The 24334-nt window shown below is 39.7% G+C and overlaps 1 protein-coding gene across 2 annotated transcripts in view; it reads left to right on the top strand.

Annotated features, from left to right (window-relative positions):
• SLC13A3 (solute carrier family 13 member 3) overlaps positions 1 to 24334 on the top strand; it is a 52481-nt gene that overhangs the window by 13904 nt on the left and 14243 nt on the right. The window contains exons 2-8 of one of the 2 annotated variants that reach the window (XM_070940026.1): positions 406 to 671; positions 5067 to 5230; positions 14229 to 14295; positions 16853 to 17038; positions 17508 to 17633; positions 19902 to 19997; positions 22836 to 22940. In XM_070940026.1, coding sequence (XP_070796127.1) covers positions 436 to 671; positions 5067 to 5230; positions 14229 to 14295; positions 16853 to 17038; positions 17508 to 17633; positions 19902 to 19997; positions 22836 to 22940 — 980 coding nt within the window. In that variant the 5' untranslated portion in view covers positions 406 to 435. Of the gene's footprint in view, positions 1 to 405; positions 672 to 5066; positions 5231 to 14228; positions 14296 to 16852; positions 17039 to 17507; positions 17634 to 19901; positions 19998 to 22835; positions 22941 to 24334 lie in introns of those variants that run through there. The other variant, XM_070940027.1, reaches the window with a different exon arrangement.

Genomic DNA, 24334 nt, shown 5'->3' with positions numbered 1-24334 from the left:
AGGGGTATACCATCAAACTTGCATAATTCTGTTAAAATAACCAATAATAATATATACTGCTAATGGGATTTTAATATTTTTTTATACCTGAGGTTTTTATATGTAGTTTTACCTATTTGTTCTGTGCCACTCAGAGTCACTTCGATGAAATGAGCAGCTCTATACATTTGATAAATGAATGAATAAATAAATAAATAAAAATTTTGCAAAAAAAAAAGTTAGAGTTAGTACTCCCAGATGTGTTGGTCTGCACTAGCTTGCAAGGCTAACAGAAACCTAATTTGTAGCATTGCTGTTGTAAACAATGAGAATAAAGTAAGAATTACAAATGTTTTTGCAATTTTCCAAGTAATTTATAAATCCTTTATAATGCTCCCCCCCCCGTTTTTTTTTTTTCCATTGCAGGAAGGAAAATGTCTCTATGTCATTTTGGTGATGGCTATATATTGGTGCACTGAAGCGCTGCCTTTATCAGTGACGGCTCTTCTCCCTATAATTCTGTTTCCGTTCCTTGGAATTCTCCCAGCCAGCAAAGTTTGTCCCCAATACTTTTTAGACACCAACTTCCTCTTTTTGAGTGGCTTGACCATGGCGGCTGCCATTGAAGAGTGGAATCTGCACCGTAGAATTGCATTGAGAATACTTATGTTAGTGGGAGTCCAACCAGCCAGGTAAGTAACTACAGAAACAACTAAAATTAGAGTTTAGTTGTGTCCAAAATAAGAAAAGAAGGGGTGGGCTAACATTGCCCTTGTCATAGTGATCTATCATATAGCAGAAATGTGTGGATCCCAGATACATATTATTTGTTATATTTATTCCCTATCTTCTCTCCAGGAACAAATGATGGCTTAAGGATCTCTCTGTTTCTGCTGCATTCCTCCCCACAACAACAGTGCTGTGGTATAGATTGCACACAATCATGCAATAACTTTGCCTAGCCTTTAACCCAGGTTTTCTTAGTTCTAGCCTAACACCATTATACCACTTTTTGTAAACATGTCAAGTTTGGATTTAGTCAAGGTCTTTTGTACTTTGTGAATTTGGATGATGAATAACAATAGCAATAGCACTTAGTCTTATTATATACTGCTTCATAGTGCTTTACAGCACTCTGAGTGGTTTACAAAGTCAGCATGTTGCCCCCAACAACTTGGGTCCTCATTTTACCGACCTCGGAAGGATGGAAGGCTGAGTCAGCCTTGAGAATGCAGTATTGCAGGCTGTGGGCAGAGTTAGCCTGCAATACTGCATTATATACTGTAATACTACCACTGTGCCACCATGGCTCCTGAAAATTTGTTTAAAAAGACTTCTATAGCATTTGCAAATAAGCTGGTATGGTGTATGGTATGGTATGGTATGGTATGGTATGGTATGGTATGGTATGGTATGGTATGGTATGGTATGGTACAGGGGTGGGTTCTACTTACCTTTACTACTGGTTTGCAATGGGAGCGTGCGTGCGTGAAGTGCCAAAACTGGAGTGATAGTGGTGCTGGCCCTTACAGATCTCTTGATAGTCTTTGGTAACATTGATCAAGTTATCTTTCTAGATTACTTTGGAAGGATTAGCATGGAGGGCACCAGGGTGGGTTCTAAAATTTTTTACTACTGGTTCTGTGAGCGTAGCTTATTTTGTGGGCATGGCTTGGTGGGGGGTAATGTGACTGGGTGGGCGTGGCCAACTTTTTTTAAAGAAAACTTTTAAAAGCATTTTTTCTACAACCTTAAGAGGTTGCAGAAAAAAATGCTTTTAGAAGCCTCTGACGATCAGGCAACTCAGCTGGGATCGCCAGAGGCTTTTAAAGGCATTTTTTTTCCTACAACCTCTTCGGCCGAAGAAGTTGCAGGAAAAAATGCTTTTAGAAGCCTCTGATGTTCCCAGCTGAGCCGCACGATCATCAGAGGCTTTTTTTTTTAACTTTTAAAAGCATTTTTTCGGCTGAAGAGATTGTAGAAAAAAATGCTTTTAAAAGTTAAAAAAAAAAAGCCTCTGATGAGGTGGGCGGGGTAAGTGAGCGGCGACAGGGTCGGGGACCGGTTCAGGGGCGTGGCCAGCCAATGTTATTACCGGTTCTCCGAACTACTACAAATTTTTACTACGGGTTCTTGTGAACCGGGAGCAACCCACCACTGGAGGGCACAGTGGTTTCAGTGCTTCTCTTTCCTCTGGGGCAGGTTCCTGTCAGTGTTGGTGGGGGTTCCATGTAGTGTTACGCCCCCGCTTTGCAGGTTTTCTCAGGATTCTGCTCTCTTCCCATCCCACACCTATTTGGGATGATGGCATCAGTTGGAATGGGTTTAATAATCATCGGTATGCTGATGATGCTCAATTACATCATACTACATCTACACCAGGCCAAGCAAGTGATGACGTCAAGTCCACAAGTCCAAAGAGTGTGGGGGACTGGAGAGGGAAGAAGAGGCTTTGATTTAGCCCTAGCGAGATTGAATGGCTAGAAGTCTTAGGGCTCACTAAACCAGGGGATTTTCCAGCATTTGTTGTGGCTGGGATAGCATTCTCACAAAAAGTGTCACAAAGAGTGTACAGTTTGGGAGACCTCCTAGAATCTCAGCTCCAACTTGATAGAAAGGAGGCACAAATCCATTACAGCTGTTCCTGAATTAGGAGGCCTTACTTATCATGACTTGGTCACTTTCCGTTCAGATTATTGCAACACAATCTATATGGAGTTGTACTTGAAGACTTCTCAAAAGCTGTAACAGGTCCAGAATATGGTGGTGTGACTAGTTAGGGGTTCACTAAGCTACTTTACATTACTTCTGCACAAGCTGCATAGGCTCCCAATAGGCTTCCAGATGCAACTGAAGATGCTGCGTATCACCTATGAAGTCCTTTGTGGTGTAAATTTGGTTATAATCTCTTATTAGTTTGACACAGAGCAACACAAGGTAGCCACAATTATTCATACCGCTGCAAGATTTCATACGACAGATTTGCTTAGAAAAATAATTCTCACTGAAAATAATTACAAAACATAAAACCTGTTTAACATATTCTATAGATGTGGCTGTCACCTTGACAACAGGACGAGGTGTTTCTATTCTTGTAGGTTTCATTTTGTGCTGAATTTTAATCCCTGTAAATAAAGTCAGCGAGCCTTCTGTTCTGGTGGTTAAACATCAGACTAGAAACCAGGAGATTGTGAGTTCTAGTCCTACCTGGCACAAAGCCAGATGGTTGACCTTGGACCAGTCACTCTATCAGCCGTGGGAACGAGACAATGGCAAACCACTGCAAAAAACTCTTGCCAAAAAACCTGCAGAGACTGTTCAAGGCAATTATCAAGAGTCAGAAAGTAAAATAAAGGCATTTTTGAATCAATCTTAGCTCCTGGTTAGTACATGAACACATTTGTATTGCTGCCAATACAAAAGTGCTTTATCATTGCCTTCTTTTAGGATTTCCCCCCCCCCCAATTTTTCAAGAATTTTTCAGGATCTTGTGGTTTTTGGTATCTTTTATCCTAATACAAAGCTGGGTCTGTCCCAGCTCAGGTTTTTTGAGATCACCCAGGATTGGTTAATGTTTTTTTTTTTTTTTTGAAAAAAAGTTTTATTTTAGATTAAAAAATAAAAAAAAACACAACAACAACAACTTAAAAATATCATCCTTACAAACAATTATAGACAGCATCTCAATCGGTTGAAATCATTTCGTGCTTACAATTCTCCAGATCTCCTCATATAACAATTATTCTTTACTTAAACTGAAGATAAATATTTAAACATTTCATATATGCTATCTCATCTCCATACTTTTTTGTCAAACCATTGATAAAATATCTCCCATATCAAATAATATTGTTTATCTTCCTGTTCTCTTATTTCAAATGTCAATCTACTCATTTCAGCACAGTCCAACAACACAGGATTGGTTAATGTTGAGATTTGATGGGTTTTTAATCTTTGGTCTGGTTTTAAATCCTTTTCCTGTTAATCCCTTATAATTTGTGTTGTGCTCTGGCTCAGTTTTGCTTATCCACAGTCAGAACAGAGATGGTATCAGTTATCAGTTATCAGTTATAGTCCAGTATATATGAAAGTGTAGAGAATAAAGAAGATGATCTTGATGGAGCGAATGAAGGCAGCAAGTAGATAAACATTGTGGAAGCCCAAATGTGGCAGAGGAGATCTGAAAATGTCTGAGACAACCCTTTATGTGAATTCACACGAACATAAAAAAGATAGGAAGAGTAGCACATTCAGACTTGCAAGACTCTGTTACTCTAGCTATTCATAACAAAAGTAGTTATAGTTGGCATATAGTAGTTAAAAGTGGCATATTTGGCATCTGTTTCTGGGTCTGGCTATCTGGTAAGACTGACAGTAAGGCACCAAATTGGTATATGCTGGTAGCAGTGGTGAAATGTAAATTTTGTTACTACTGGTTCTGTGGGCGTGGCTTGGTGGTGATGGGTAATATGACCCAGTGGCCGTGGCCAATTTTTTTTTTTTTACTTTTAAAACCATTTTTCTACAACCTCTTTGGCTGAAGAGGTTGTTAAAAAAATGCTTTTAAAGCCTCTGACGATCCCAGCTGACTTTCCTGATCGGCAGAGGCTTTGTTTGTACTTTTAAAAGCATTTTTTCTATAACCTCTTCAGCCGAAGAGGTTGTAGAAAAAATGCTTTTAAAAATAATAATAAAAAAAGCCTCTGATGATTGCGCGGCTCAGCTGGGCAATGGGGGGGGAGGGATTTTTGCTACTGGTTCTCTGAACCACCCGCCTCCATCGCTACCGGATCGGGAAATCCGGTCCAAACCAGGAGCATTTCACCCCTGGCTGGTAGGTGATATTGCACCATACTGATTAATCTAAAATGATGTCACCATGGAATTTTCTCAACTGAAATGAAAAAAAAAATGATTCTATAAGATCCTGAATTTCTTCTCTTCTCTTCTCTTCTCTTCTCTTCTCTTCTCTTCTCTTCTCTTCTCTTCTCTTCTCTTCTCTTCTCTTCTCTTCTCTTCTCTTCTCTTCTCTCTTCTCTTCTCTTCTCTTCTCTTCTCTTCTCTTCTCTTCTCTTTTCTTTTTTCAGGCTCATTTTAGGCATGATGCTAACAACTTCCTTCTTGTCTATGTGGCTGAGTAACACAGCCTCTACTGCTATGATGCTACCAATTGCATTGGCTGTTTTAAAAAGCCTTTTTGGAGATAAGGAAACATCTAATGATTGCAATAGGGTAAAAGAAGAAAATAAAGGTAAGTCTGATTGATGCAACCCAGTGTTCCTAAAAGTATACGTTCATTTTTGGCGTGTATGTGTATGTGTATATGATATGTATATGTATGTGTGTGTATGATATGTGTGTGTGTATATGTATAAGGTAAAGGTAAAGGTAAATCTAATAAATAAATAATAATAATAATAAAGGTTCCCCTTGCACATACGTGCTAGTTGTTCCCGATTCTAGGGGGTGGTGCTCATCTCTGTTTCAAAGCCGAAGAGCCAGCACTGTCTGAAGACGTCTCTGTGGTCATGTGGCCAGCATGACTAAATGCCAAAGGCGCACGGAACGCTGTTACCTTCCCACCAAAAGTGGCCCCTATTTTCAACTTGCATTTTTTATGTGCTTTCGAACTGCTAGGTTGGCAGAAGCTGGGACAAGTAATGGGAGCTCACCCTGTTATGCGGCACTAGGGACTTGAACCACTGAACTGCCCACCTTTTGATCAACAAGCTGTATGTGTATATGTATATGTGCAAGGGGGTGCAATGCAGGGGTGGGTTCTAAAATTTTTTACTACCGCTTATTTTGTGAGCGTGGCTTGATGGTCATGTGACAATTATTTAGGATTTAGCAGAGGTACTGGTCTAGCAGGCTTTTAACTGCTTGCAGAGCTGTACTGATCTACCCATTTATTTTTGCAGGCACTGGTCTACCCATTTATTTTTGCAGGCACTGATATACTCATGTATTTTTTCAGGCACTGGTCTACCCATTTATTTTTGCAGGCACCGGTCTACTTATTTGTTTTCTTTTAACACTGATCAGCTGTAGAGCGGCCCTTTGAAACCCCGCGGCAAGAGTTTAAACAGTTTTTTTCCCTCTAGCCATCAGCTGGGACTCAGGAGGCAACAATAGATTGGGGGTGGGGCTAAATAAAAGGTAAGAATAATGCAGGGGGTGGGGGGGCAGGGGGGGCGGGAGGGGCGTGGGGGCAGAACAGGTTCGGTGACGTCATATCATCACCGCTACCGGCTCGGTGGAACCGGGCGCAACCGGGAGGAACCCACCACTGGCGCAATGGCTCAGGGATTAAAGAGGCTGAACTTGTCAGCTGGAGAGCTGACAGCCTGGGTTTGACCCAAGAGCTATGCAACAAGATGAACTCCTGTTACCTGCTCCATCTCCTCCCCACCTAGCAGTTCAAAAGCATGCAATTGCGGGTAGATTAATAGTACCATTTCAATGGGAAAGTAACGTCTTTGGCCACATGACCATAGAAATTGTCTTCAGACAACTCTGGCTCCCTCGGCCAAGAAACGGAGATGAGCACCGTGCCCGAGAATCAGACACGACTGGCAGGGAAACCTTTAGCTTTATATGTATATGCATATTAGTTCCCATGGTGCTGCAACAAGGAATAAGAAGGACAATAGAGCTGCAGATTTACATAATATTCAAAGCTGCGTTTTCCTATATTCTAACAACAGTAACTTAGTATGGGAAAATATTTGTTCTGAGTACAAGAGAATGAATTGAAGAAATGATCTGATTTAAACCTCACCTGAGCACAAGAAAGCAGGTCAGTGCTATTCAGATTGCTTGGATGGACAGTATCTTTTATATTTTTTTGAAATAGTATGATAACATTTACAGACATGAGAGATGGAGTGGGCAGAGGCTGCCAGATTTCAGAAATATCAGTATAAACATTTTATGACTTACAATTCAAGTTATTTTTAAAGAATTATTGGATTAACAACAACATGAAAATGAAGATGCAAAAACCCACTGATAATCCAAACTGCCGACTTTGCAACGACAAAGTTGAAACTGTTTCACATTTAATATGTGAGAGCAGCAAAATCGTGTAATCAGCGTGCAACAAACTGATTACAAAGTTAGACCGAATTGGTAAATTAATCCACTCGTCATTATGTAAAAAATATAACTTACCTGTATCCAAAAAGTCATGGGAACATAAAGTGGAAAAAGTTGTCGAAAATAAGAAGGTGATGATCTTGTGGGACTTTCAAATAAGAAGGATCATCATTTGGAACACAACACACCAGACAGTTGTCGAAGCATACAATTTATTGCTGTACCAGGAGGCTCCAGAGTCGAAGAAAAAGAACTGGAAAAAATCATGAAATATTGCGACCTGGCCATCGAAACTATGTGATTATGGATGAAACATGTAACAGTGCTACCCATTGTCATCCAGGCACTTGGTATCATGTCCAAGAATTTTACAAAATACATCAAGAAATTGCAGCTTCCTGCTATAACACCAGCGGAGCTGCAAAAAACTGCGCTACTCAGATCATATATTTTAAGAAGATACTTGGTTGATACTGTTCTGTCCCCGTACCACACACGCACCCCCACAGACGGCCCGGAGTTAATAAGCCACACGACAAAACTCTTTGAAGATAAAGCTGGCAGCAACCCAGTGGCTAGCTGCCAATTCAGACTTTACTCACACAAAACAAAGATTAGACTGCAAGCATTCCGATAAAACAGGCAGAGTTTCAACAATACAAGGATTAATCCAAATGCAGTCCGATAAAGCAGGCAAAGTCCAGTAACGCAGAGATCATGGATTATTTCCAGTTTTTGCTCGTCACAAACTGAACTGGCCACCACACCCACATTTATACCCTGTGGGGTGTGGTCCAGTGACTCAGCTAATCTCTGGCACGCCTTCCCCTCTGCTGCGCACGCTTCTCCCTGCGCCTCTGCCGAGGGTCCAGCCAGCTCTTATCTTCTTCATCGCTGTCCACCTGTGGCTGCGGGGACGTGCTTGGCTCTGAGCCTATCGTTTGGCCTTCGGTGTCCTCTGGAGGCATTGCCAGAGGGGAGGGTCCTGGAGAGGGAGGCCTTGCCAACTCCTCTTCCTCATTCTCAGAGTCTGCATCTGTCGATAGCCCAGGCTCAGGCAACGGAGCCACAACAGATACCTAGAATACTGCAGCAACCCATATCAACCATCAGCATCAGTCAATGATATTTGTGATACATTTTTAAATGTTCAGTTGACTGAGTTTCATGTTTAATGAATAAAAGTTTATAGCAATAGCAATTAGACTCATATACCGCTTCACAGTGTTTTACAGCCCTTTCTAAGCAGTTTACAGAGTCAGCATATTGCCCCCAACAATCTGGGTCCTCATTTTACCGACCTCAGAAGGATGGAAGGCTGAGTCAACTTTGTGTTGTGGTCCGCCAGCAGCCTGCAGAGCTGGCAGCAGAGTCGGACAGTGAGGAGGCTGGGGAAGACAATGGGCCAGTCCTGGAGTCAGGGGAAAGCCCGGATGAGGGCTCTGAGTCGGAGGCAGAGATGGGGCCAGGGCCATCTGGGAGCAATGCGTGGACTCCGGAGCCTCTAGAGGCGGATAGCAGAGAGGCAGAGGAACAGGAGGAGCCTGTTCCTAGTGCATGCATGTGAAGAACTGCCAGAAGGCAAGAGCAGCTAAAGCAAAAAGGATGACTCGGGAGTAAGGTCAGGAGATTATTGGCCCTTCCCAGAAGGCTTAAAAGAGCAGCAACAGCACTTGGGATCTTTGTAGGAAAGCAATGTTGCTACATTTGTTCTTGTCAGTGTCTCTTGCTGCTGAACTTTTGCCAAGAAAAGCCTTTGGCAGGATGCCAAAGTAGAAAAGGTTGGTGATAAGGACAAAGGACTGTTTATGAAGAATTTTTTTTGGACTTAATTTGGACTAAGATGAGAATGAAGTAATTCTCAGCTGTTCTAAGAAAATATGTTTGTTTAGGACTGATTGTGTCTGGTAATAACTACTTGGGCCTAGATCACAACAGTTTGCTTTCCTACCAACAAGGCTAATTACCAACAAACCTTTATCATGATGGAGCAGCTTCGTGCCAAGAACACGAAGCTTCAGCAGCAATTAGTTTTGTTACCTGCACAGATGGCTCAGCTCCAAGCTCCCCCTCCCCATAGAAAATGTCCCATTGCTGTGCCAGACACGTTTGATGGCAATCAGGCCATGTTTCCTGCTTTTGTGGGACAATGCCAGCTTTTCATCAGCCTAAGAACTGAGAACTTCCCCACTGACTGGGATAAAGTGGGGTTTATGATCAGCCTGCTCTCTGGCTCTGCGGTTCGCTGGGCCATGCCCCTGCTGGTCCAGGCTAGTCCTCTGTTGGACAATTTCAGGGGGTTTTGTGAGCATCTCAGACTTATGTATGAGGACCCCATCAAAGCGCAGACTGCCACCAGACTTCTGAAGACCCTGAAGCAGGGCCGGAACCCACAGCAGGAATATGTCAGTGAGTTTTGGCTGCTTAGCCAGGATTCGGCCCTTGTGGACGCATTCCAGGATGGGTTATCGGAGGAGTTGCAGGACGAGCTGGTCCCGGGTGATATTCCTCCGACCCTCAAGGCACCCACCTGTGCCTTAGGATCGATGCCCAGTTGCAGATACAGACCAGTCGCCGTGCCTGCCAGGAGACCTGGGTGGTACCAGTTGTGCGTGAGACCCCAGTTCCAAGGGAGGAGCCAATGGAACTAGGCATAGCCAGACCCCGTCTGTCGGTGGCCAAGAAAAACAGACGGCAATCAGGGTGGTTGTGCTTGTATTGCAGGGAACCCGGGTACATGGCCGCCTCTTGCCCCAAGAAATGACAAGGGGAGTCGGCTTCTGGGCCGGCCCCAAAGCCACAGAAAACCCTGTCAGGAAATGCCCCAAGCCTGATCTAGGGGAGACTCTGCACCAATACCAAGTCACGCCCAGCGGACATGGAGCCCGGACCCACCCGGCACTTGATCCTGGCGGCAAGAGTATTTTTGTCCAATAGTCTGTAGGGGGTTCCAGCTCAAGTCTTGGTTGACTCCGGATCTACAACTAACTTTATGGACGTGGCATTTGCAGCCAAGTATGCAGTCCCTCAGTGTCCAGTGGATCTTCCCATGTTTGTGGAGACCATTGATGGCCGGGTGCTTCTGTCTGGGCCTTTTAAGGCCATCACACAACCCTTGCGCCTATTGAGGAGGTCATTCAATTTTATATTACCTCTGGCCTGCATTTTCCTGTGGTCTTGGGCTTGCCTTGGCTCTGGACACACAACCCGCAGATCTACTGGTCCCAGAACTTCATCTCTTTTCTGAGCCTGCATGCGTGGACCACCACCGCCAAGTCTGCACAGGCCAGTTGCTGGATCCAACTGGGGTGTCCTTGCCCCCGACTTAGCGGACTTTGCAGATGTTTTCAGCCCCCGCACTGGCCATATGACTGCCCCATTGATTTGATTCCAGACGCGCCACTCCCAGTGGGATGTTTGTATTCAATGCCGGACCCTGAGTTGGCTGCGTTACAGGACTTTGTGGACAAAAACTTAGCTCGGGGTGTTATCTGGCCCTCATCATCACCACTGTCTGCCCCGATCCTGTTTGTGAAAAAGAAGACCAGAGACTTGCGACTTTGTTGCGACTACTGCAAGTTAAACACCATCACAGTGTGCAACCGGTATCCTCTGCCCCTTATTACTGAACTATTGGAACGGCTCCAGGAGGCTACCGTGTGTTCTGTCCCCATCTCCACACACACACACACACACACACACAGCCAGCCGAGGGTTAAAGGAAGCACTTGGCACGCACAGTTTGTAATCAAAAACTTGGCAGCAAGACGAGCACCGACTGCCAAGTGCTTTTTACTTAATATCCCTTCACCAGATAAACAGAAATACACACAGTTTGCAAATAGTCCAGTTCAAAACAAGAAACCTTCGGCAGAGTTTGCAAATAGTCCAGTTCAAAACAAGAAACCTTCGGCAGATTTAAGCGTTGTTCAAAGTGACTAGTCAGAGTTAGTTTTTGTCCGTCACAGAGTCTTAAATGGCCACCACACTCTCTTATATAGTCTCTGGGGTGTGGTCCAGTGACTCAGCCTAATCCCTGGCACGCCTCCTCAACTGCTGCAACCGTTTATCACGCCTTCGTTGGCATGGATCCAGGAATGACAGATCGCCTCCATCGCTATCATCAGAGACACTTGGCTCCTGGCTAATCTCCTCTTCCTCAGCCGGCACCTGAGGCAGTGCCAGAGAGGAGGGGCCTGGAGAGGGAGGCCTGGCCGACTCCTCTCCTTCATGTTCAGAACCTTCTCCCTCCGATAAGATAGGCTCGGAGGATGGAGCCACAGCACCGTGTTCACCAAATTGGACCTGCGCGGGTCTTATAATCTTGTTTGAATTCGTCCTGGGGATGAATGGAAGATGGTGTTCGACACCCGGTACAGACATTTTGAGTATATGGTGATGCCGTTTCGGCTGACCAATGTTCCCGCGTCTTCCAACATTTCATCAATGACATTTTCAGGGACCTCTTGGACAATTTTGTCGTGATTTATTTGGATGACATTCTGATCTACTCTCCTTCCTGAGAAAGCCACTAACAGCACCTCCGCCTGGTGCTGCAACATCTTCGGGAGCATCACCTGTATGCTAAACTGAGAAACGCCAGTTTTTCTAGTCCACCATCGAGTTCCTGGGACATCGCATCTCTCCTGAAGGCATTGCCATGGAGCCGAGCAAGGTGGAGTCTTTACGTAGTTGGCAACCTCCTCGGTGAGTGAAGGATGTCCAGCGCTTCCTCGGGTTCACCAACTACTATTGGACCTTTATCTTTGGCTTTGCTTCCTTGACCATGCCCCTCACCCAGCTTCTGCAGAAAAAAGTCCTGTTTCATTGAAGTACCTCCGAGCAGCAGGCATTCCAGGCCTTGAAACAGGCATTCATGAAGGAGTCCATCTTGAAGCATCCTGACCCCCACCATCCATTTGTGGTGGAAGCAGATACATTGGATGTTGCTGTTGGAGTGGTGTTACTCCAGGCTCGCACGTCCGGCGGTACCCTCTTCCCTTGCACGTATTATTTGCAGAAGCTCAACCCTTCTGAGCCAATTATACCATCTGGGAGAAGGAGTTACTGGCCATTAAGATGGCGCTTGAGGCCTGGAGACATCTTCTGGAGGGGGCCCGGCATCAAATTGAAGTCCGGACGGACAAAAACTTGGAGATTCTACAGACCGCCTGGAAACTGAACCAACGGCAGATTCGTGGTCCCTCTTCTTTGCCTGGTTCAATTTCCATGTTATGTACATCCCCAGTAGTTGCAACCAAAGGGCAGATGCGCTTTCGCGGAAACCGGAGTATTCCCACATCGAACACCCACTTCCGCTTTGGACAGTGTTGCCTGTAGAGTCTTTCTACGCGGTTCAGGAACCAGTGGATTTACGGGCTCAGATACAGGAAGCGCAGTGACACAATGCTTACATGGAGCAATGGAAGGAAGAGGTAGGACCCACCTCTCCATTGACATTTCACTGCTTGCTAACTAAAGTTTTTGTTATTCTTCAAGGGTAGTCTCAAACAGAGTTCTGTGCTACCAAGGGATGGATAACTGTGGCCAGATCCAACCACCTCGTGTTCACTCATAATCTAAGACAATCCTTCCTGGCATCACCACCCTCAGTAGATCTAAAATAGCCAAGGACAATAAGTTCTTAGTTACAGACCTGCTGTTCCAGAGAACATAATCCTTTTCCTAATAGTTTGAACAAACTCAAAAACTAGATTGTATCAACATTTGCCCAGTCTGAGACATACACTTTGTACTGTGGAACGGAAAAGGCATCCGCGGTATATTATTGTTTTAATTCCTTCCCTCTTGTTCTAGTCATGAGCTGAGACACCATTTTATTGCTTAAATAAGAAAGAATGCCAGGATTGGTGAAATAGTGAAGTATAAAACATGACAGTGCAAAAGTCATAGGTTCACTGAGCTGTAAGACACATACTTTCAACAGCAGAGTGAGCAGGTTCATAGACTTTGTCCACCTTGTGCTTTTCTGTAATATCCTGTCTGTCCCAATATGAAGAAAGAAGTAAAAGAAGATGACAGTTCCAAGTGGAAAAGTTTATACAAGAAGATTTAGGGTCAAAAGAGCACAGGTTCTGTTACAATCAAGACTCAACAGGGTATTTTAATCCCTAGTGATCCTAATTCTGTCCCTCTGCAAAAAAAATGTATTAATAAGATTCTAATAAATACGAAAACAAGCATTTCACAATAAGTACATTTTTGTTAAAAAAAGGCAACAAAGTTAAAGATGACTTTTGTTAATTATGAATCTTGAAAAATCCTAATAAGATGAATAAAATGAATATGGTGCCATCAGAGGTAAAAGTTTCCAGGGAGCTTGGAAATAGATATAGTAGATATGCAACTGCAAGTAGATTTATTGTTCCTTTAAAAAAAAGCCAAAACAAACATTAATGTAATATTTGTGGTATCTTTGATGCTCTCTGAGCTTGGTGGTATAATACCGTAAACCAAAAAGCAACCAAATCATAATCTGAACCAGTATAATTTGTGAACCGTTTTATGATGCCATAATTGCCATGTGGTACTCAGCAAACTTTTAAATTCACTTTAGAGCAGTGTTTCTCAACCTTGGAAGCTTGAAGATGGGTGGACTGGAGAAACACTGCCTTAGAGCCTCAAAAAAAATCAAAAAGTAATATTCCATGCAGCATAGTGAGACTAGCAACTCTACTTCTACAAATGGAACACTAAAGTATGAAACTACTAGTTTAGAATACCTGTATTTTGCTTCTAGTGTGAGCAATATAGTTTAGTAGTAAAATTTGTATGTGTGCGTGTATGCCTGCAACAATTCTACTGAGATCAGAACAGCACATTCTGTTAGGACCAGGTCAATATATTTCAGGTTCCCTCTTTTTTAAAAAATGCAATAATTGCAGTGAATATCAATATTTATTTCAATGTGGACTAAGATGAATTTTATGAATGTCCAGAAGTGAATATGCCTTTTAACCATTTTTTGAAAAGCAGATATCAAAGAAGACCACTTTTTGATAATGGTAGGAATCAATGCAAGTCACATACACTGTATACACATTTAATAAATATAATAATAATATAAATATATTTCAAGAATCATTTTTCTGTTCTGTTTAAAAACTCTTTTGAAATATTTATTTTTTTAGGTTCGGTACATCAGAATAAACTTCACATGGTGCCAACTGAGATGCAGCTTCTGACAAATGCTAATGAGTAAGTTGCTATTGAAAAGGAAGACACTATCTGTATGAAGTATCAAATTGCTTCCTTGGCAGTAATATCCAAGGCATACATCTCTGTTTTTATGGAAAATAATCTTCCACATCTTGCTATGTTTTGTAAGATTTGGGGAACTGGTGAGATGGGAAATTCTAATTTTCTTAGTAGGGAAAGACATTTTGTAAACAAGGGACAGGAACCTTCATAGTTGAGAAACAAGCACAGATTTTGATGCAAAAAGATGGTAAGAAGACACCGAGGATTTGGATCTGAGGATGAATTTATAGTGAGGGTAGGATTCCAAGGTACTATACGGGGAAGATCTTTCTATATATGTTTTTATAATTCTGTGAAATAAATTTACTCATCTATAGCACACCCGTCCTCATTAGTAGCATTTCTAGATACTGCTTGCAGATCGCAGTTCCCACAGTTCTCAACAGCACCAGAATCCTGGGTTATTGTTCCATACATCTGGATGATCCTTTTTGAGAAATCTGGAAAGAGAATTTGGGGTTTGGGTATGCTTTCTTCCATTTTCCTTTGATAGGGTTGCAAGGAGAAAACCACCTGCTTCCATTTTCAAGGAACTGCTGTTTATCAGGATGACCTCCTGACCAAGATTAATTATGGTTAGTTTTAGTAGTGGTTTAGCCTAGATTAAAATATGGTTGTAGTCCTGGGGAATCTTTTAGTTTTCTAAAAAATAGATGCAGTTTAGTGTCTCCAAGTCCTCATATTCTTGTTAGTTGCAAAGTTGTGTCCAACCCATCGTGACCCCATGGACAACGTTCCTCCAGGCCTTCCTGTCCTCTACCATCCTCTGGAGTCCATTTAAGCTCATGCCTACTGCTTCAGTGACTCCATCCAGACACCTCGTTCTCTTGTCATCCCCTTCTTCTTTTGCCCTCAATCTTTCCCAGCATTAGGCTCTTCTCCAATGAGTCCTTCCTTCTCATTAGGTGGCCAAAGTATTTGAGTTTCATCTTCAGGATCTGGCCTTCTAAAGAGCAGTCAGGGTTGATCTCCTCTAGGAGTGACTGGTTTGATTGCCTTGCAGTCCAAGGGACTCACAGGAGTCTTCTCCAGCACCATAGTTCAAAGGCCTCCATTCTTTGGTGCTCAGCCTTTTTTCCTTCTCCCACCAGTTGGATAACTGCTAAAGAGATTTCTCTTTTCTCCATATGGAATTCAATCAGTAGAAAGGGAGACTGCTGTAATGGTACTATGTTTTTTCCGGTCAATTATTTGTCAGAAGGGAACTGCCTATATCAGGATACCAAGTATAATTATAATGGTGGGATAGCGTCACACCACAGTCCTTCCGTCATTTGTTTGTCTGATTGGAATGAAAGGCTTCTGCATTGGGGAGAAAGCATTTTGTTGGGAAGGTGCAATGCAATGTTGGTAACTGTGGCTACTACTGTGGCCTCCAGAACTAAAAAAATTGTGTTACCTTGATTAAATTTTAGTTCAAATCAACTACAGTTGATACAAACAATAAGAACAATGCTGTAATTAATTGGAAATGGAAGCAAAACTTACTTTTTTGCTATGCCAGTATAAGAAAATGGAAAGGAAAGCAGGTTCACACATGTATTGTTAAATCTGTTAAATAGTGGTTTTACACAAAATCCAACAAAGGCATTGTTCAACAAGGCTACATGTAATAAGGATATTGGGCATCTCAAGACTGAATTGGGAAAGATCCCTTCCTAAAAACTTGAGAAGGTTCTGCAAATCAGCATTGATTGTGTTGGACAAATGGACCCAGTCTATAGTTCGCCTATGATTCAACTATGACTACGCCTATTGTGTATGAGGCAGCGTCTTCTGTTCCTTCTGGCAAACATTCCTTACTCTTAGGCAAGGGGTCTTTTATTTCTTTTTACAGTAAATGTTAAAGATTGAACCTTGAGCCCTCTGCAAGTTAAGTGCATGTTCTGACACTAAGTTTATGGCCCATCTAGTTAACTTTTCTCCTTTTGTCTTTAAAGGAAACAAACATCCAGAATTTAGGTATTTTTCATACTTGCATAAAAGATAAAAAACAAAGGATTTGTCATGCGGGAGAAAGAAAAGTTGTGTCTTCTGATTTTTCATGTTCTATATACCTTAAAAGCAGGGATGGTCAAAATGGGGGGGGGGACTCTAGTCTAAGTCTTCTTGTTCATATAAAATAGCTTCAACCACTTTACATTATAATGTCATCCTTCCAAAAATATTGAGTGTGTCCCATGATCGCATTCCCATCTCTGTATTAAATGTAGAGTTGGTACTGTTTTTACTTTTCATCTACTTAAAAGATGGTCACAATCCTAAACAAAAAAGATTAAAATTAACTAAAACATTGGGTGCCACTGGTGCAATCTATTGCTGCTTCAAACTTAATCCAACCTATACCCATAGAGGCCTTACCCTTTTGCAGAAGAATTAATCCCATTATTTATAATATACAAAGTGCCCCAAATATTCCTCTCTGAAGGTAACAGTAGACCTATAAGCAAAAACTTATTTCAAATGCTATATTTTTATTTGGAATGTTTTGAAGGAAAGACATGACTGAAGAGAAGGAAGTCACAGTTGACATTTCCGTGGATGCAATGAAGGAAGAACAGTACAAGACAAATGTATGGAAAGCATTTCTGATTTCTATCCCTTACGCTGCTAGTATTGGTGGAACAGCAACATTGACTGGGACAGCCCCAAATCTCATTCTTTCAGGACAGTTAAAGAGGTACAGTTTTTGTCAGAGTTGGGCATCTGGTATTTGTAGAAAACAACACTGGCAACGATAATAGGAAATCTTCAGATACTGGTCAAGTTCACACAATGCACAATATGACTTTTTGATATTGGCTTATTATATTATGTGAATCCAGCCACTATGTTTTGTGTCCCCCAATGGGTGAACCAACTTATTGTGACCTATTGAAAAATGTTTAATAAATACAGCATAAATTAATTCTATGAAGTCAGTCAGTGTGTGTGTCAGGAATTGCAGAGTTAGGGACTGTTGAGTAGCATTTTCCTAGAGAATGTAGAAAAAAATCAGATAATCGTGGCTAATCTTTTATTAACTGCATTTTATAAATTGGTTTTGGAAGGTTGTAAAACATATTGTGTTGGTTACATATTTCATATTTCAAATGTATTCAAAGATATTTTCTCCACTTTGTATTAATTGGTCTTTTTCTTTCTCTAAGTTATTTTCCAGGATGTGATGTTGTGAACTTTGGCTCTTGGTTTGTGTTTGCCTTTCCCTTAATGGTACTTTTCCTTTTTCTTGGATGGCTCTGGATATGCTTCCTTTATGGATGCATTAGCTTAAGGTATGGTTACATCAGAGTTATATGCATAATTTGAATTTGTTTTCATTTGCAGTTGAAATAATTACTTTAACTGGGTGTTCATCCAAAAGTTGGAACAAGGGACATCTTTAAATTGAATGTATATTTAACCTGTTTTCATTCATATAATTTTCTGTAATGTTCTTCATTTTTTAAAATCATTTTTGTTTATACAATGGGGTTTGTGTCCTTTGTTCCTAAATATGCTGACTTTTAAAACTGGAAATGTCCATTACCAGCAAAAGATAGAGAACAAGATATTTCAACTGGGAAGTGGAAGTTGTAAAGATATTTCTCTTCCAGCCTTTTTACTAATCCTGGAAGAGTTCTCAGTACTTTCTACACTTATTCTTCCATCATGATTAAAAATTCTGAAACTGATGTTGACATAGTTTTGTTGAGAGCTGCAGGGAGTTTCATTAATTTGCTGTAATGAGTATAGGGTTCAAAGACAAGTATTTTTAAAAAAAATGGTTGAATATTCAGTAACTAGAAGAAATGTTCTGTTCTTGTACTTATTGGTTTTCTTTAAATGTACTGTGATAACAGTAGATATTCACATTTTATGAAAGTAAAAAAGCTTGTGGGTTTTTCCTTCTTTCAAGCTTCAGTGGTTTTGCAGAATTAGAGTTAAAGTATATCTCCCTGAAAATTTGGACCAGGGCATGTTACATTCGACAAGGATTAAACTTCAGTGATTTCATTACGCAATTTGTTAATTGGTAACTGTTTTATTGTAAACCTTTTGTAATCTGGGTACTTACAACATCCTCTTCTCATCTCCACTGATGCCTTCTTCATTTGCTTTCAAATTGAAGGCATTTCTAAGGAATTCAGGGACATTTCAAAAGAGTATTTTCTAAACTTTAAAGATAATAATTATAATAGTAATCTGCTCATAGCACAGGATAAGATGTCTGAGCTAGTTTTTAATTTGGTTTTCTTGACATTTTATTTTTTTTATGTTAACTGCTTTCACTGCCAAGATGAGGTGATGAAGATTATGATAATGGAATATCTGTATTTTAAATAATGCTATATGTAAAATAATCTCTATTATAAAATAACGTAATTTGACATTCACATATTCTTTCCCAGAAGTTTTTTTTTCTTTTTAATAAATTTACAGACATATCTACAATTCTGTTTTCACTTTGTCATTATGGGGTTCTGAGTGTAGATTAATGAGAAAAAAAAAGAATGTCAACAACTAGAATGAGGCTGCAGGAAAACAAAATTGACAAAAGTGAAGTGGGGGGTCTGAATACTTTCTGAATGCACTGTAGCTAGGCTAGCTGGAAACTGTGAGAAATCTCTTTGAAATGGAGCAACTGTGATAAAGTGAGAAATGTACTATTCTGAAATAGGAAGTCCTTCAATGCACAGAGATAATGCATAGGTGCAGAAGATTAGAGATTTGTGAATATAGTTTTTATATGACAGTGACATTCTTTTTACAACTGGGGAGGCTGATTCTTTATTTTTATTTTTTTGCATATACAAGTATTTTTGCTGCTTACTGATAGGAGAAAAGAAAGATGTTCAATTATTTTACTAACTAAAAATACAAAAATCTTGAGTTTCTTACAATGTACCTGGAACATGATAGCTACTTAAACTCCATTCTCACATTGTTTTAAAGAACATTTTGTTTGCCACATTTTGTGGAAATTCTCAACCATTTCCACCCATATTATAAACATTATTTTTAACTCTTTCTAGTTTTATAATTGGCATTTGTCAAAAATGCCAAGATAAACATTCTCAACGGATGATCACATGTACTTATGTCCAGGCAGACAAGTCTAAACTTTGCATCTTCTTCATAGTGGCACTTTCTTTATAATTCTTTCTCAGAAACAGGACTTCATAGGTATTGAATGGAACCTTTTAAAAAGTCATTTGGCTGCTAAAATAATGATAATATATTCTTTAAAATGCCCCAGTGATGCTGAATATAGTCAGTAAATAGTGTACTGTCATGGCATGACAAAATTGTCATTCAAAAGTATCTCTTAGACATATAACCTATTTTCCTCTAAAGTTAAAACAAATTTAACAAAATGTTAACAAATAATTAGCCAAAATTTTAAAATCACAGAAATCAGAAAATAGAATTATATTAATCAACAGCAGTATGAATTCTTTTCTGCAAGCCAGGATCTTACAATAAATATTGTGGATGATCTGGAGAAATGGCTACACAACTTAAACTGAGCAACTCCCCCCACCCACTTTTCCGATTTTCAGAGACTGCAAAAAGAAAAAATCGGAGATAAGAGCTGATGCAGAAGGCAGAGCTCGGTCAGTTATAACGGAAGACTATGAGAAACTGGGACCGATAAAGTAAGTCACAATGAGAATAACAAACATCACAAAGAAGAAGATGAAATTATTAGGAAAGGACATGAGATATCAAATAGATGCATATTATAATGGTAACATTTCTATTCAGTCCCATTTAACATCAGAAGTATCTGCAGGTTTTGGTCAAAAGAGTTATAATGGTGGTTGAGATGATGCATTGGAAGCCTTGTCTATTTTTTATGTGCAATATGTGTTTAAAGGTCTTTGTTTATGATTGTACATCTAGGTTAGAACTAAGGACTCTAGAATTAATTTAATTCTACTGTCATCTAATAATGGGGATTTTTCATAAATTTCAGATTTCAACGTATGTCAACAGCTGTACTTAACTCTTTTACAAGAAAAATCACTGTAATGATAAGAATGTTCATGAAATACATATTCTCCTATAGCTGTTTTGTTTCTATTTTAATGTCTTCTTTTCATTGATCAAGAACGTTTAGTTGGAGCCATGCTTCGAGACCAGATTTCAAATGACAGAATCCATTTGAAATATTGTCGCTGTTGTTGTGTTTAATTATCTCTGCTAAATTATTTAAGTAAAGAGTGAGCTAATTCTTTAATTAGCTAGTCTTCTGAGTTTTGAAAATTTGTAGCTCAGGCACTCAAGAATGATCCCACAGAGCAATAAAGGATGTCCTTCATGAATTATCTTTTATATAATGATCACAAAAGCTGAAAAACTTCAGCCCACATAATTAGAGGGCTGTTCTATAAATTATTTATGGAGCCCATTGCTTTCACTTTTTTTCTTAATAAGGTAGTTAGCTCGTGCAGGCTCTGTTGTTGCGTATTGTACCTATATTTATGTATTCTCAGATGGAACAATCAAAGGGGCATTTTCAGAAAAAGCCAGACAACCTTTTTAATTTGTTAACTTTCCTCAGATTTTTTGTTTTGTTTTTGTGTTATACTTTTACCTTTTTAAACTTGACTTTTAAAAATCTGCGTATAGATATTGCATAGATACTGCAAAATAAGGTAGGACAGGTTGCCTGAAAAGATGCTGATAAGATTTCATCATTAAGAGGTGGTTATGCAAGAAATTAGTCTCCTGCTCCACCATTCAAGTGATTATACATCAGGAACCTGCAAAGTGTCACTGTAAAAATCAAAGGCTTTTTACTGTTTTAAGAATATAAAAACTCCATTAAACCAGCCGCTGCCAATTTGATTAGCAGTTCCAGATTTCTTTGAAATCGCTTCTGTTTCTTGTTTCTTTCCTTAAATCTATTGATGGTTTTCTGCTTTTATTTATTTATTTGGTTTTGATGCTTTGGTTGCCTTTAGAGTGCTTTTTGATGCTATGGTTGTTTAGTAATGAATCTCCTTTTAAATACTCATTATGAAGTAGCTTTCCATTCTGCTCCCTTCTCAGCATCCAAAGGCTGAGATTTTAACTGATTATTAAATTAGACTTTTAGTACACAGTGTTGTATTTAACGTAACCAAATTAAATATAAATTGTTTTCACATTCCTGGAAAACAATGCACATATGGACCAAAACAATGTCTACTTCTGACTCTGATCATTATATGCTATACTCCTGTTTGAATTTTGAAACATAGTCTCCATGTATACAAAATCTATTTATTGAAAAACAAAGTTCACCTTTCAGGGTACTATCACCAGCCACTGATGTATAAATCACAAAGCATTTGAAAATATAGGTTAAAAATGTACACATAAAAATGCACCAAGATGATTTAATGCACCAAATTTATCTGTACCTGCCAATGTATCAGTTCTCGCTGTCTAGGCAGAGAATAAGTCTTCCAACCCATTCTTAAAATATGGGCAAGCTCATACACTGACGTTTTTAAAGCTCAAAAACATTGCTTTGAATTGTGAAGGGAAGCAATAAGCAGCCAATGTAATCAATACAAGAATATCTTCATATTTGTACCCTATTCTGTATCTACTGTAATCTCTGAACTACCTTCAGAGGCAGTCTCATGCCCCTAAACACATGACAATAATTTAAGGTGAATATAACCAAGGTATGGGACATCATGACAAACATATTTCAGATATAAATATAGACAAGACTCAGTTTAGCTTCCTAGACATATCTATTAATGTGTCTTGGCAATAGTATGGAAGTAGATTGCTGATGCCTTTTTCTGGAATGTTTTTGACTTCCTAATCTTGTCTAGACAGTTATATACAGTATTTCTCAGCGATCATTCATTTAAATACTACCCAAGTCTGGCTCTGCTGATGTTTTTCACAATCAGCTGCTGCTGTCTATTCAAGACCTTCCAGATATACATTAGCCATTTCAGACATTAGTTCCTCAAATAGAATGGAAGTGTGTGTGAGGAAAATTCATGTTTGTTATTCGTTTATTTGAATGCCTGGAGATAGGTTATATCCATGCTTATCTACAACCAAGATTCAAATAAGAAGGTGTACTTGCTCTTGGCAATTAAATGGGGAAATTGCTGCAGGTTTCTTGGCAACATTTTCAGAAGTGATTTTCCACTGCCTTCTCCTTATAACTAAGAGAAAGTGACTGGCCAAAATCACCCAGTTGGCTTCATGCTTAAAGCAAGATAAGAGCTCAGATTGACCCATGTCTAGTCCAATAAACAAAACTGACTCAGGTTATATGATATGTGTTACATAACAGATGAATAACATTTGGAGTTATATTCATTTTGTAGGTTTCTCCTGCATTTTTTTGCCTTTCACATAAAAACACCTTAAATCATTTGTTCCTCTTCATGTTTCCTACCATCTGCTACTTCTAACTGAATTTAAACTTCAGGCAATTATTTAAGTTAAATGCTTAACTTAATTTTATTCCAATACAGGTTTGCAGAGCAGGCAGTATTTGTTCTCTTCTGTTTATTTGCCATCCTGCTATTCTCCAGAGATCCAAAATTCATCACAGGTTGGGCAAGCTTATTCAAACCAGGGTAAGCTTTTATTTTTAGTTTATTCGAACTCATTTAAGTAAATAAGAGATTTAGGAATTCTGTCCTATATTGAATGGAAAATTGGACCAAATGTTCATATCAGTAGTGGCTTTCACTTACCTTCACTACGGTTCAGAATTGTGAGCGTGCGCGTGCGCAGAACCTTCTGCACATGCGCAGAGTATCCGTGATGATGTCCGGGTGGGTGGGTGGAACCTCCCGCCACTGCCGCTACCAGTTCGCCCCAAACCGGGGCGAACCGGTAGAAACCCACCACTGGTTCATATATTTCTTGAAAAAGTCATCCTAACTTGAGTTTAACAATAACAACAAAGACAATTTTGTTGTAAAATATCTATCAGGTTAATGTAGCTGTGTGATTATTTAAAAAGTGAGAACATGCTTCCAATTTTCAAGAATACATAGAAAAATCATACTTTTTTCCTCTGATAATGCTGTTTATAAACTTTATTGGGGTTGAATTGTATAATCCACTGATTTCTCAATTTGCTTCAAAAACAGCATGCATTGCATTTTAAATCTTTTTTCTACATTTAAGAGATTATGCAATGCCAAATTTTGATCATGCTTTAGTTGAAGTTCCCAGATCTGCCTTCTTCTGTTGCAGAAAGATGGAAATTATATCTCATTAGACCCATAGGGCACCATCATGTTAGTGAAAACTCTCATATTTCATGTATCAGAGGAAAAGGTCATAAGTTTTTTTCTTTTTTACTTCCTCTTAGATAATGGTTCTATTGTAGGACACATACTTTACATGGAAATTAAATACCTAATATATCCAATTCAATATCTAGAGTTTTTAATTGTCTAGAAGTTTGAAGGACTTTTGCTTAAGGTCTCAGAGCAAATGCTGACAAAGGACCACAGTTAATATTTGTAGGGAGGGTGTTTCAATTTTCATCATGAACTTGGACAGGGCCATGATTTAGATGTTCACCTGACTTTTTCAGAAGCGGTTTTTATTTTTTATTTTTTTAATCATGCTCTTTTAAAAGATGTGCTTAGTCTAACTCAGAAGTTCCACTTCCTCCCTGTGTTGAAACAGCTGCATTGTTGCACTTAATTTTTAAATCCAGATCAAAATCCGGGGAGGGGGGGGTTCAATGTCCTACATCTACATTACTTTCAGGATCACCTATCACTACAGTCCATCCTACTCTTCCAGGTCCAACAAGGTATCTTCATCAGGTCTCCTCCTGGATATACAGTATCTGACTCTGAAATTATTTGGTCTGTAGCTGGTGAAATAGCTTTCTCTCTTCATTTTAGAATATGATTATTTCAATTATTGTACCCTATAATTGGTCAGTTATCAATAATCACTCAATGATTAAAAACTAGTCTTGATTTAAAAAAATAAAGGCTACTTC

The sequence above is a fragment of the Pituophis catenifer genome, unplaced genomic scaffold, assembly GCF_029215685.1.
Source record: "Pituophis catenifer annectens isolate HBS135680 unplaced genomic scaffold, rPitCat1.0.hap2 SCAF_3, whole genome shotgun sequence".
Classification (NCBI taxonomy): domain Eukaryota; kingdom Metazoa; phylum Chordata; class Lepidosauria; order Squamata; family Colubridae; genus Pituophis; species Pituophis catenifer.
Note: the sequence above shows the minus strand (reverse complement) of the source record. Positions and strands in the feature narration are given on the sequence as shown.